This window comes from Gavialis gangeticus, unplaced genomic scaffold, assembly GCF_001723915.1.
Source record: "Gavialis gangeticus isolate Ggan-Ray unplaced genomic scaffold, GavGan_comp1, whole genome shotgun sequence".
Lineage (NCBI taxonomy): Eukaryota > Metazoa > Chordata > Crocodylia > Gavialidae > Gavialis > Gavialis gangeticus.
Window position 1 is genome coordinate 38,253,245 of NW_017729025.1, and position 12,373 is coordinate 38,265,617.

At 39.3% G+C, this 12,373-nt stretch overlaps 1 protein-coding gene across 1 annotated transcript in view; it reads left to right on the forward strand.

Moving 5' to 3' along the window:
* The window catches only part of TRIP11 (thyroid hormone receptor interactor 11), a 64,482-nt gene that overhangs the window by 45,309 nt on the left and 6,800 nt on the right, over positions 1-12,373 (forward strand). Inside the window, exons 11-14 of the mRNA XM_019518653.1 lie at positions 803-3,817; positions 9,658-9,798; positions 10,016-10,209; positions 12,284-12,370. Coding sequence (XP_019374198.1) covers positions 803-3,817; positions 9,658-9,798; positions 10,016-10,209; positions 12,284-12,370 — 3,437 coding nt within the window. The remainder of the gene's footprint in view (positions 1-802; positions 3,818-9,657; positions 9,799-10,015; positions 10,210-12,283; positions 12,371-12,373) is intronic.

Here is a 12,373-nt window from a genome sequence, read left to right on the forward strand (position 1 = left end):
TCATTTGAAGTATAATGCCTTTCCCATTCTTCTGCTGAATTATTCCAGTATATGTCAAACCTTTCTTGAGAATTACTGACATCCTGCATGGAGGTGCAAGCATAGCCAAAGAGCAAGATATTTGGTAGGGTTTTTAATTGGTTTGTTTTACTTTAAAAGAAACTAAATAGCTGTCTACTGAACAGCAGATGCCAAGAAAATTTGGCTTTGCTGGTGTTGAGTTCTAAATTAACATATCTTCTCAGTAGAGAGAAATGACTGTTTTGTCCACTTTTCAAAATAATCACTGGTCCATATTTTTTCAGAGTTTCTTTTAATAAGTATAGGAGTGGGTCAGAAATATTTTAGCACTTGTATTAAAATTATTAATCCCTAGTTGGGATGAATATTTTGACAAAATCTGTAGTAGGGAGGCAAGCTTTTCTACCTGCCAGAAAATGTTTGTATTCATAAATAATGTTATGTATTATGTCAATATATCTGACATTAATCATAGTTTCTTATTTTTTTTCTTCATTTAACAGATATAAATGTTATATTTAACACTTAAGATTTAACATTCTATTTAACAAAGTTATATTTAACATTTGGACAATGAAATAAAGATTGATTCCACAGGTTTGATGGGATAAGTTTTAGTCATTTGCAACTGACTCCTATTTCTGCCAACCTTTTTTTTTCCTTTAAGGAAAAAAATCTTAATTTTTTAGTTGCCCAAAATGACGAAGGGTTGAAATGAATAAAAACTGTTGTTTTACTGGCTCTATTACTATCCTAACAATTTTTTTCTCTGCATTTTTAGCATATGATTACACTGAAAGAGCAGCTATCAAAACAGCACACAGAAACTGATAGTACCATCAACCAACTAAAACTTGATATAGATATGGAAAAAAGGAGAGTGTCCGAACTGGAAGCTGAGAAGATGGAAATGATTAAGGAGCTTGGAGTTCAGAAAGAAAAATTGACTCAGTGTACATTTGCACTTAATGATTTGCATATGAGTAAGCAGGAGCTTCAGGATAACATCAAGGGCCTACATGAAAAGCTAAAGAAAGCCCAGGATTGTAACTTAAATAATAAAAAAGAAATTGCAGAATTGCAGCAAAAACTGAAAGAAAAAGAGGAACTTTCTGTATCCCAGAACAAGTTAACCAAAATAAATAATCAGGAATATAACATTAGCTGTCAAGAAAAAGAAGCAGAAATTGCAAAATTGAATCAAGACATTGCAGAAAATAAGCAATTAAATAAAATTTTGGAGAAATCTGTGTTTGATCTCCAAGCAGAAAATGAAAATCTGTTTGCAGACTGTGAAGAACTAAAGCGGCAGTTGCATGAAGCCATTATGGAGAAGAATAAAATTTCCTTGGAAAAAGGTACTATGCTGGAGGCTTTGACAATGGAAAAAGGACAGTTGAAATCTGAATTGAATCAGACTGAAAAGAGGCTGTTGGAACAGGCACATAAATATGAGCGAACCATTGAGGAATTAACAAATACACGTAGCTTGAACACCACAGCATTGCAGCTAGAACATGAGCATCTGATTAAACTCAATCAAGAGAGAGATTTTGAAATAGCAGAACTCAAAAGAAACGTTGAGCAGATGGAAACTGACCATCAAGAAACTAAAGAGATGTTGACAACTAGTTTGGGAGGACAAAAGCAGTTGACAGAACTCATAAAAGAAAAAGAGGTGTTTGTTGAAAAATTTAAAAATCAAGCAATACAGGTGCAGCGAGAACTTGAAGAATATATTAAGGCTTCCAAAAAGCATGAGACTGTAAGACAGAATTTAGAGGAAAAGGACAGAAATCTTGCAGTGATGAAAGAAGAAAATAATCATCTGAAAGAAGAGATTGAAAGACTGAAGGACCAGCAAAGCAGATCTTCAGTTGTGGCTGAGCCCAAAACTTTAGATATTATTACTGAACTTGAAAGTGAGATAACACAGTTAAAACTAATAAAGAATAATCTTGAAGAGGAAATAAAGTTTCACAAAAAAACAATTGAAGACCAGCATCAGAAAACAGTGCAACTTCAACAGTCTTTGCAAGAGCATAGAAAAGAAATAGATGAATCTAAATTTCAGTGTGAGCAAATGAATGTCACACATGAAAAACTTTTCTTGGAGAAAGATGAAGAAATTAAAAGTTTACAGAGAACAATTGAACAAATTAAAATTCAGTTGCACAATGAGAGGCAAGTCATTCAAACAGATTCTTCTGATCTCTTTCAGGAAACCAAAGTCCAGACTCTTAATGGAGAAAATGGAAATGAAAAACATGATTTATCTAAGGCTGAAATTGAAAGGCTGGTAAAAGGAATAAGAGAGAAAGAAATGGAAATTAAACATTTGAATGAAAAGAATGTCTCTCTGACTCGACAAATTGACCAGTTGTCCAAAGATGAAGTTGGTAAACTCACTCAGATCATTCAAGAGAAAGACTTAGAGATACAAGCTCTCAATGCAAGAGTTTCCTCAGCATCTTACAGGCAGGACGTACTATGCCTTCAACAACAGCTGCAAGCTTATGTCATGGAAAGAGAGCAAGTGCTAGCAGTTTTGAGTGAAAAGACTAGAGAGAACAGCCAGTTAAAAGCAGAGTATCATAAAATTATGGATATGGTGGCTGCTAAAGAAGCAGCTTTGATAAAGTTACAAGAAGAGAACAAAAAATTATCTAATAAGTTTGAAAACAGCAGCCAGGACATGTTTAGAGAAACTGTTCAGAATTTGTCTCGTATCATTCGAGAGAAAGATATTGAAATTGATGCCTTAAGTCAGAAATGCCAAACTTTATTGACTGTCCTACAGACATCAAGTGCAGGTACTGATAATGGGTCAGGAGGTGTTAACAGTAATCAGTTTGAGGAGCTTTTACAAGAACGTGATCAACTAAAACAGCAAGTTAAGAAGATGGAAGAGTGGAAGCAACAGGTTATGACAACTGTTCAGAACATGCAACATGAATCAGCTCATCTTCAAGAGGAGCTACATAAGCTTCAAGCACAGATTTCGGTTGACAGTGATAGCAACTCTAAATTACAGCTAGATTATAATGGCTTAATTCAGAGTTATGAACAGAATGAGAGAAAACTGAAAAGTTTTAGTCAAGAGTTAGTACAAGTTCAGCATAGCATAGGACAGCTTCATAACACCAAGGACCTTCTTCTGGGAAAACTTGATATGGTAAAGCCACCATTGCAGATGGCCTCTTCTGGTGTTTTACAAGCTTCAGGTATTCCAAGTGGTACTCCTGAAATACTCAGTGACCACTCTAAGCAACTTCAACAGGAATTGGAACGGCTGAAAAATATAGTTCAGGAAAAAGATGCGACTATCAAAACTCTTCAGGAAAATAATCAAAGGCTATCTGATTCCATGGCTGCAAAATCAGAGTTAGAAAGAAAGGGCCAAGAGGAGACTGATTCAGAGATGAAGCAGATAAGGGGAAAACATGATGTTTTGCAGAAGTCTCTTAAGGAAAAAGATCTCTTGATTAAATCTAAAAGTGATCAGTTGCTTTCTGTAAGTGAAAATCTTAGTAACAAAGAAAATGAAAATGAACTTTTAAAACAAGCTGTAACTAATCTTAAAGAAAGAAATCTAATTTTAGAAATGGACATCCGTAAGTTGAAAGAAGAAAATGAAAAAATAGTTGAAAGGTGTAGAGAGAGAGAAACAGAATTCAGAGCATTACAAGAGACTAACATGCAGTTTTCAATGATGCTGAGGGAAAAAGAATTTGAATCCCACTCAATGAAAGAAAAAGCTCTTGCTTTTGAAAAGCTATTGAAAGAAAAAGAACAGGTAAGTGGATGATATTTAATAATTCTGGTAGTTAAGAATTTTAAGGGGGAAATACAGATATTTATTTTTGACTGGAAATTGTAACTGGACATTCCCTAGGATTGTCATAGCACCCCTTTGGTGGCCACCTGACTCCTGTCCAGCCTTTGCTCTCACGTCTCAGGTTCTTCCCCTGATATCTCGCTTGCCACGCCTTGATGTTGCTAATGAAGAGTGGAGGTTGCACGTAGAAGCTGGCGAGCTCTAGGTGCTCTTGTTAGTCCCTTTTTGCTACTCTGAGGTCCCCTGGCCTGCTTGGCTTGGAATTCAGACCGCAACACCTGAAGTCTCTCTTCCTTTTTGCTGTGGACTAATGCTGGGCCCCTTGAGCCCCACACCTTGTCCAGGTTTCAGCCTGTTCAGCCATAACCTCTTTTTCCTCTAGCTGAGGCCCCTCAACCTAGGTCCACTGACTTTGGCCCTGGCTCTCCAGGCCTCAACCTCCCCGCAGAGGGTGCCTGCCAGGTACCCACTTGTGGCTCCTCTGCCCCTACAGCCATTCCCAAGTCTCGGGGTGTCCAACAAACATACACTAGCACCACTGAAATGTAAGCAGGCTGCTTTCACCAAGTTTGTCCCTGCTGTCTGACATTATCCTCTCACAAACTATAATTCCCAGGGCTAGACCCACTCTCCCCCTTGTGGGAAGCTTGGGTACCCCTGGGCATTGCTTCCCTCAGTCAGCTTCCCTGAGGGAGCCTCTCACCCTGGAAGCTGCAGGATCCAGCTTCCCACTCTGGCTCAGGCCCTGGGCTTATATGCCTGGAAGCCCTGCCCCTTTTCTGTCATGTGCCTTCTTCAGTCCTGCACAGGGGTTTTTCCCTCTTAATTAAGGGCCAGCCTGCACTCCTGCAGCTGCAACCCCATATGGCTGGCTTAGCCTGCTGCATCCCTTTAAAGTGGCACAAGCCCCCTGGGTCCCTGGTACAGATCCTCTCAACCTGAACCATTTGCTTCAATCCCTGGCCCTATCGCAAATGTCTCTCCTTTTTTTTCTCTTCATACTGACTTGCTGGTCACCTACCTTTATGTGGACTGCTTTTGCACATACCCCAGAGGTGCTGGTTGCTTTTTCCTTCCCTTTCCAATCTTAGCTCAGTAGTCCCCACAGCCTGGCTTCCAGTAAAGGCTTGTTCCCATCTCCTCCCTCTCCATTGTGTCCAAGTAACAGGGTTTGGGTTCCCTGTTACAGAGATGTGGTCTTGAATTCCCACATAGTCTGGAAGTTTTGGCCTGAAAGCAACTCGTCAGTATGTACTTATTACTTGGAGGAGAGAAGAATTGTTGAAAGAAAATTTATTGAGGTTGTGAAGTCTGGTAAGAATTAAGGTTACCTGCACAAACTGAATTTGTCCCCTTTGTGTTAATGTATTATGAGACTGTGTATTTGGATAACATAATCACGTTCTAGTTTGTTTGTTTCTAGTACATAATCATGTTTCTAGTTTGTTTCACGTTGTCTCTTCCTCAGTAGGTGATCTATGCTCACTGAATTTTGTTTTAAACTTCTTGTTCAGTGTGTGGTCTGTTACCTTTATGGCACAGTGTTCAATCTTAGAAGACAGAATTATTGCTTTTTGTGACACCCGTCACTACAGAATCTTCTGTTGCAACTGTGAGTGCACAGAACTGCTCAGTAGATCAAAGGGTCTCAAATTTGGAACAGAGAATTGAGGAACACTTAGTGACCTCTTGTGGAAAGTTTCTTGTAAGAAATTGACCTAACATGGCATAGAACAGTGAATCTCAAGTAGGCATGGCATCCTGGGTGCCACAGGATCCTTTTTAAGGGTACTGTGCAATATTTGCACTGTTCAGTGTGCAAATACCTATACATGACCCACATGGTAAGCCAAGACAGTTAAAATAGAAATCCATAGTATCAGAAATATTCTAACATGTGGTCTTCCTGACTTCTTTGCCACAGTAGAATTGCTCGTATTTGTCCACAGTGAAAAAATGAGCAAAAGCTAAGAGGCGAGATTTTTCTGAGGGTTGCTTTGAGTCTAATGACTGTTGCCTTAAGTCTAACAAGGTTAGAAACCACTGGGATAGCAACTCTGTGGCAGAAGTGCAGATAGAAAGTATTTTTCCAGTGTGTCATTCAGGCATCTTAGTTGTGAGAGCTTGTTTTTCCCCATGTCTTGGAATTCCTGTCTCATCCACTTTGCATGCTTCAACTTTGGCACTAAATAAGTTTGGTGTCCTGAGATGAGTCTTCTTCCTTAAGCTGTCTTAATTTGTCTCCATGCCTGGTCTGTCATGTGGAAAAAAATAGTTTGTAATCAGTTAATGAAAAACTGTAGTATAATGTATTCACAAAAGGGGCTGAATTCATCTTGCATGAGTAATCTTAAATCTTGAATTCCTAATTTTGAGTGCCCAACTTGCAATTGTATTATTTATTTTGAAGGGGGATATTTGAGCGAGGTGGAGACCTAGGTTGTAAAATAGCAAAATGGGGGTGGACATATGCCAATGAACCATCATATCAACACCCATTGGGTCATAATCAATGCTAGACCTTTAGATCCACTGCATAACCCTTGCCATTTGAACTACCTCCACAATTAACAGCACCACTATGTTATCATCATCTGTTTGGCACTAGAGGGAGGACAGCATGCTTTGTCATGTGGTTCCTCAGATACTTGCTAACAGCAGAGGAATAGTAAGATCTAGGTATCCTGGCTCCCACTGCAGGTGCTGGAGAGGAGTGTGCTCTAGTGGGCATACATAGTAGACTTGTGTGAGTCAGCAGCAATCCGATCCAGCTTTGGATCTGGCCGCTTTGGATGGCCGCGATACGATCTGGAGATCTGGACCGAGTTTCCGCCTCCATCCAGCCGAAGCGGCTTTGGAGCTGCCTTGGAGATCTGACCTTAGGGTATAAGGGAGAATCAATGAAATATCTATAACCCAGAGATCTGGACTGGGTTTCCGCCTCGAGCCAGCTGACGCGGCTCCAAAGCTCTTTGGAAGCTCTGAACCACTTTGGGAAGCCTAACAAGGCCAGCGCTTCGACCCAGATGTGCTGCTTTGGACCTGGAAGCATCCGAAGCTTCTCCAGATCCAAAGCTCTGTCCGAAGCCTCGCACAGCGCTAATACATGGTCTTTTCTGCCTGTTTCTGTCCAACTTGACCTCTCTTTTGGCAGTTGGCTTCAACCTTTCTGTCCCATTCCGTGTTCCTTTTTCTAGTCCCATTCTCACGTAGCCAGTCCTAGTCTTGGTTCCTCTTCCTAATTCTGTTCCTTTCTTGTCCTAATCCCTATCCCATTCCTTCTATCCAACTTTTGCTTCCCTGTCCAATTGTTCTTGCTCACTCTAGCGCACTGATTTTAGTTCCTCTTCTGTATTTTTCTACACACCGTTATTTTCCCGTCGCCTCATCGCTGCCTTTAGGGCTTATTGTCCTAGTCTATTTCCCCAGCTACTTCCAGTTTTCTAGCCATACCCTGGTTCTTTGTCAGATCACCTCTCCTTCCCTATAATTGCTTTTCCCATTCCCTGCTAGTTCTCAGTCTCATTCCATTCATGCTATTTCTCCAAAACCCCAGCCTTGTTCTTGGAACCATTTCCAAATCAAAAATCAGCCCAAGGTACATGTGCACATGGGAAACTTTAGCTCAAGTGGCTGAAGTCTGGTAAAAAGCATTTGAAAGTAGGGTCTTATAATTAAATGTTTTGGGAAATCTGTCAGCCTCATCTATAATGAAACCTTGCAGAAATGAATAAATTCCAAGATTTTGCATAATTTATTGCAAGCTTTTTCTATTCAGAATCTCTCAAAAAAACATATTTTGTTTTAAAAAATGACCAGTCCTACTCTTACTAAGAGAGTAATGCCTAAATAAAACATTGCAGAGTGACATTTCTTAGTTTTAATAATTTAATTTTCAAATGGGATATAAAATTTGTCATTCTTTAGGCTATCTCTATTATACTGTACCAAGTGTGTGTATATCATATACCATATATTTAAAACTTCATAGATTTAATGTATTTGAGTTGTTTCATATGAAATATGTTTATGACTTGCTGTATATGGCAGTTAACATTTTTGTATCAATTCTTTTCATGCATGACATAAGTACTTGTCTGTAAGCTGGTTTAAATTTTCAATAGATTCTATGAAATTGCCACGATTAGGAGCTTTAATCTCTTTAAAACAGTTCTTTTGTGGAAAACATGTGTATTAAATTCCACTGTGGTATTCCATTTTACTTTCAGTCATTTCAATAGCAAATCTGTTGCTGAAACAATAAATGGACAATAAAATATTTGACGATAAAGTGCATTCCGTATGTCTAAGTGTATTGGTAATATTATGATAAACGCATACAGGTTACATGGGTGAAGACAAATGGTATGTAAATGTCTGTGCAACTTATTGGTGTATAAAACTAGTGTAACTTACTTGCATTGGTGTTTACATAAGAACCAGCTTTGCTAAAACAGCTGCCTAAGTAAGTGCTATTACTTTAAAGCCCCACTGGGTGTCAGGGGAGCTGATAAGTCTCAGCAAACACCTACCCCAGAATTAAATTTGACTAGAGCTGCAAATAAACAACAATTGTACATTGGTGTGACTTCATTTGATGTATAGTTACTTCTCTTTGCAAGCAGTAACTTTCCTCAGACTTTCTGCTGACTGTCTCTAGTATAGGCCTATATGTAATGAACCTGTTCCTCATTTATATGAGTAAAATACAGATTACATTGGTGTAAATGTCTGTTGTGCAAAGGCCTTAACTAGATTTCCTCAGGAGCCTCTGTTACCATTGTAATGTAGGCATGAGGCACCAGTGTCCTAATTATACCTTGTCAGATGTAGATACGTTAATTCTGTTAGGCTAGCGAGCATCACCCAGGCTAGGAAACCCCCCAGAATGGTTATCTAGACTCCATCTTTAGGAACTGATATCTCTAAAGATCCACCAAGGAAGTAGTTTAGACAGGCTCTTAGAGTTTTAGGGGATAAAAATGTTTCTTGATATTTCAGCCTTCTGTTTAGCAACATGGAAGACTGGACCTTGAGGGTGCTGGCAGACATGCATTTAATGGCATGATGAACTGATCCCTAATCCCAACAAGTCCCACACATGCATGGCAGGACACACAATTGTTGGGATAAGGGAACAGATCCCAATGAGCATGACTGCCGGTGCAGGGACCCTGGTATGGGGGACTAGTCCCCAATGCTGTGCTTCCCACAGTACCCTCTCAATTTGCCAGCATGTATGGAGCCCAGAGTCAAGATTCCCAGCTCTGCACACAATGGCAAGTTGACAGAGCCCGAACTGCAGTCCTGCATAGGCCTCCCCCTGTTGCAGGTTTGCAAGCACCAGTTAAGGGGAGAGTTGACCAGCTCCCCCCACCTGGCATCTGCAAACTTGTGTACCCACCACTCCTGCAGGTGGGGCTTCACCAGTGGTTTTAAAGGACTTGCCACACCAGGATCTTGGGGGGTGAGGAGCTTCTCCTCAGTCAGAGGCCCTAGTACACTGGGACTTCTAAGAACATATTAGAACTATATGCCAATAAAATAATTTCCAAATAGGCAAGAGGATATGCCTCGTGAATAGATGGTTTGTTCATTTGTTTCACTGCTGGTGTATTCATGTCTCTCTTTTTCAGTTTATAAACACTTTGGGTAGAGACTGCCTTCTTTTCTGTACTTTGCATATTTGTGCAGAGATAAGGGATAAATAGTAACACTCTTTTTGTACAAAGCATATATTTTTTACTTTTTTAATATAGATTTCCAACATTTGTTAATCATATATCCTCCTCCAAAAGGGCAAGACAGGGGAGTTGAATCAGCTGTTAAATGAAGTGAAGTCAATGCAAGAGAATGCTGTTAGTTTTCAGCAAGAGAGAGACCAAGTCCTGGTAGCGCTCAAACAGAAACAAATGGAGAACAGTGCCCTACAAAATGAGGTAGGACATTTAACAGTTAACAAGCATAAAAGAGCATGAGTGGGGGAAAAAATTACTATGCCAGAGTTAATTGATAAGGCAAAATAAAGTCTCTGTAAGTACAGAAGATATTTTAAAAATATATCCCTATGTATTACAATTTGTTAGGGAATCTTTTTTTGGTTTGTATAACCTTGCACAAAGCCATGTCATCCAACTTAAAATGTATTCTAACTAGGTGCAGCATTTGCGTGAAAAGGAGCAACGTCTAAACCAGGAATTAGAGAGGTTGCGTAATCACCTTTTAGAAATGGAAGATTCTTACACGCGGGAAGCTTTAGCTGCAGAGGACCGGGAGACCAAGCTGAGAAAGAAAGTGACTGTATTGGAGGAAAAACTAGTATCCTCCTCAACTGCAGTGGAAAATGCAAGGTAATGTTTCCCTCTATCTAGCCATAACATGTGTTCGAATTATTACAGTATGCTAGAAGGGAGGAGGAGGAGAGGTGGTGTGCTGTCTGGGCTTCAGAGTCAAAAGTCCTCTAGAAAACAAGATAAGAAGTAAATTATTCTAAATCAGAAATCTGTTCTGAAACTACCTAGTGCAGCTCTGTTCTGGACCAGAAAGCAGGATATATCTTTAGGGGAGTAGTCATAGAAATAATGGGGTTTGAGAGTAACTTAATTTTTAAAAAAATGTTTCAAATGCAAACCAATCCATTAATTTAACAATGTACAAAGTAGCGGATGTGAAAGAGGCATCGGGACCCAATCTATTTTAAATGTACCTTCTTACCTAAATCCTCACAGGTTGACTTGCTGGCTTGTTTTCTATCTGATGTTTTCTAAGAATATTAGTACAGTAAAAGCTGTGTTAACCGGCACTTTATAAGCTGGAAAACTCTATTAACTGGCATCTGAGTGAAGCAGCAAAAGTGAAACCAGAAGTACCACTTCCAGGGGACTTCCCATTTTGCTGCTGCGAGCTGTTTTTCTTTGCCACTCTTTTGGCTCACAGCCCAGGGCAAAGCAGCCTGTGCGGGGTCCCCCTCCCTGTCCCCCGGCACACTGACACTGGGGAGTGCACCAGGCAGTGCACATTTGATTAACCAAAATATTTGATTAACCGGCATCCCCCATTCCCGGGGGATGCAGGATAACAGAGCTTTTACTGTATTAGTATTTTTACTTCCATGCTTTTCAGTATCTTTACTTCATGCCCAAAACATAAATATTTGTTTTTTGGCTGTAGTAATGCTTTCTGCAGTAGGTTTGCCCTCCATAAAATATCTGGGTAGCTGTGACATCAGCAGGATGTATTTGAGTCCTTGCAGGGAGAGGTGCTGCAAGATAGAGCAGCTTATTATCCTTATAATATCTGCCGTAGTCTGCAAATGCAGGGAATAGACTCAGTGTCTCAGCAGGCCCCTTTTATTCCTAACTTGTTCTTTTTCTAGTAGCATTTTAACAGGAACACTATTATCTTAACCAGACTATAAGTTTTAAGATGATCCCATCATTTTCTTGAAACTCATATGTTAATCTGATCCACTTTAAAGGAAGTCCATCTGTTTTTAATTTGACCTCGCATCTAATTCAACTGTCCAAATCACTCTGATTAGGATCATAGGTAATAAGGAACCAAAATGGAGCGCTGCCATTATTGAGGAATAGATCTTTTCTTCTTTTCTGTTAAGTTTCTAAACTCAGCAACTTCCTGGGGATGATGATTCTTGTATTTTAGTTTCATAAGGAAAAGAGAGGGAAGGCTCTGGCAAACTGTTAAACTTAAAGCATATTTAAGTTAGAAACCTTTGTGGCATCTTTATAAACAAGGCTCCTGTATAATGCTTTGTCCTTATCTCAGTCATTGCTGTAAATAGTCTTGGCACAGAAACATATGTTCTTTAAAAAACAAATTGTATGCTTATTTCATCAAACTTTTCAGTTTTATTACTATCTCTCTTTATTTCCCCTTTTTAAAGTTGTTTCAGCTTTTCATACCAATATAAATGGAAGTAACACAGTGACTTGGGTGATCCACAGTGAATTAGATGCATAATCGTCTGGTGAATATAAAAGAAGAATGTGTTATCAGTTGGAGACTGATTTAAAAACATCAAGAAAATTAGTGGAAGGCCCCTGCTGATTTCTGTGAGAGCTGAATTGGACCTTCAGAGAGACCAGAATGTCATTTCTTTTCAAACAGATCGAGTCATATGTACAAAAAGGGAAAAATATATTTTCTTTCTTCCAGGTGTTAAAATAGCAGATTTATTACAAATGGAAAGAGACAATACTTGTCCTGAAAGGTTGCATAGTGTACATAGTGAATGTTTCAGTATTGAACTCTTGACTTTAGAATTGGACTTGTAAATTGAACTTAGAATTGGAGATGGTAGATTTAAAAAATCTTGTTGAGAAGCCTGGCTTAAAAAAAAAAAAAGACCTGCCGAGGTGACTTTTCTAAACTGCTTGATTTAATATGATTTTTTTTGTTTTGCAGCCATCAAGCCAGTCTGCAGGTAGAATCCTTGCAAGAGCAGTTGAACTTGGTTTCTAAGCAGAGAGATGAAACTATGCTTCAGCTTACCAT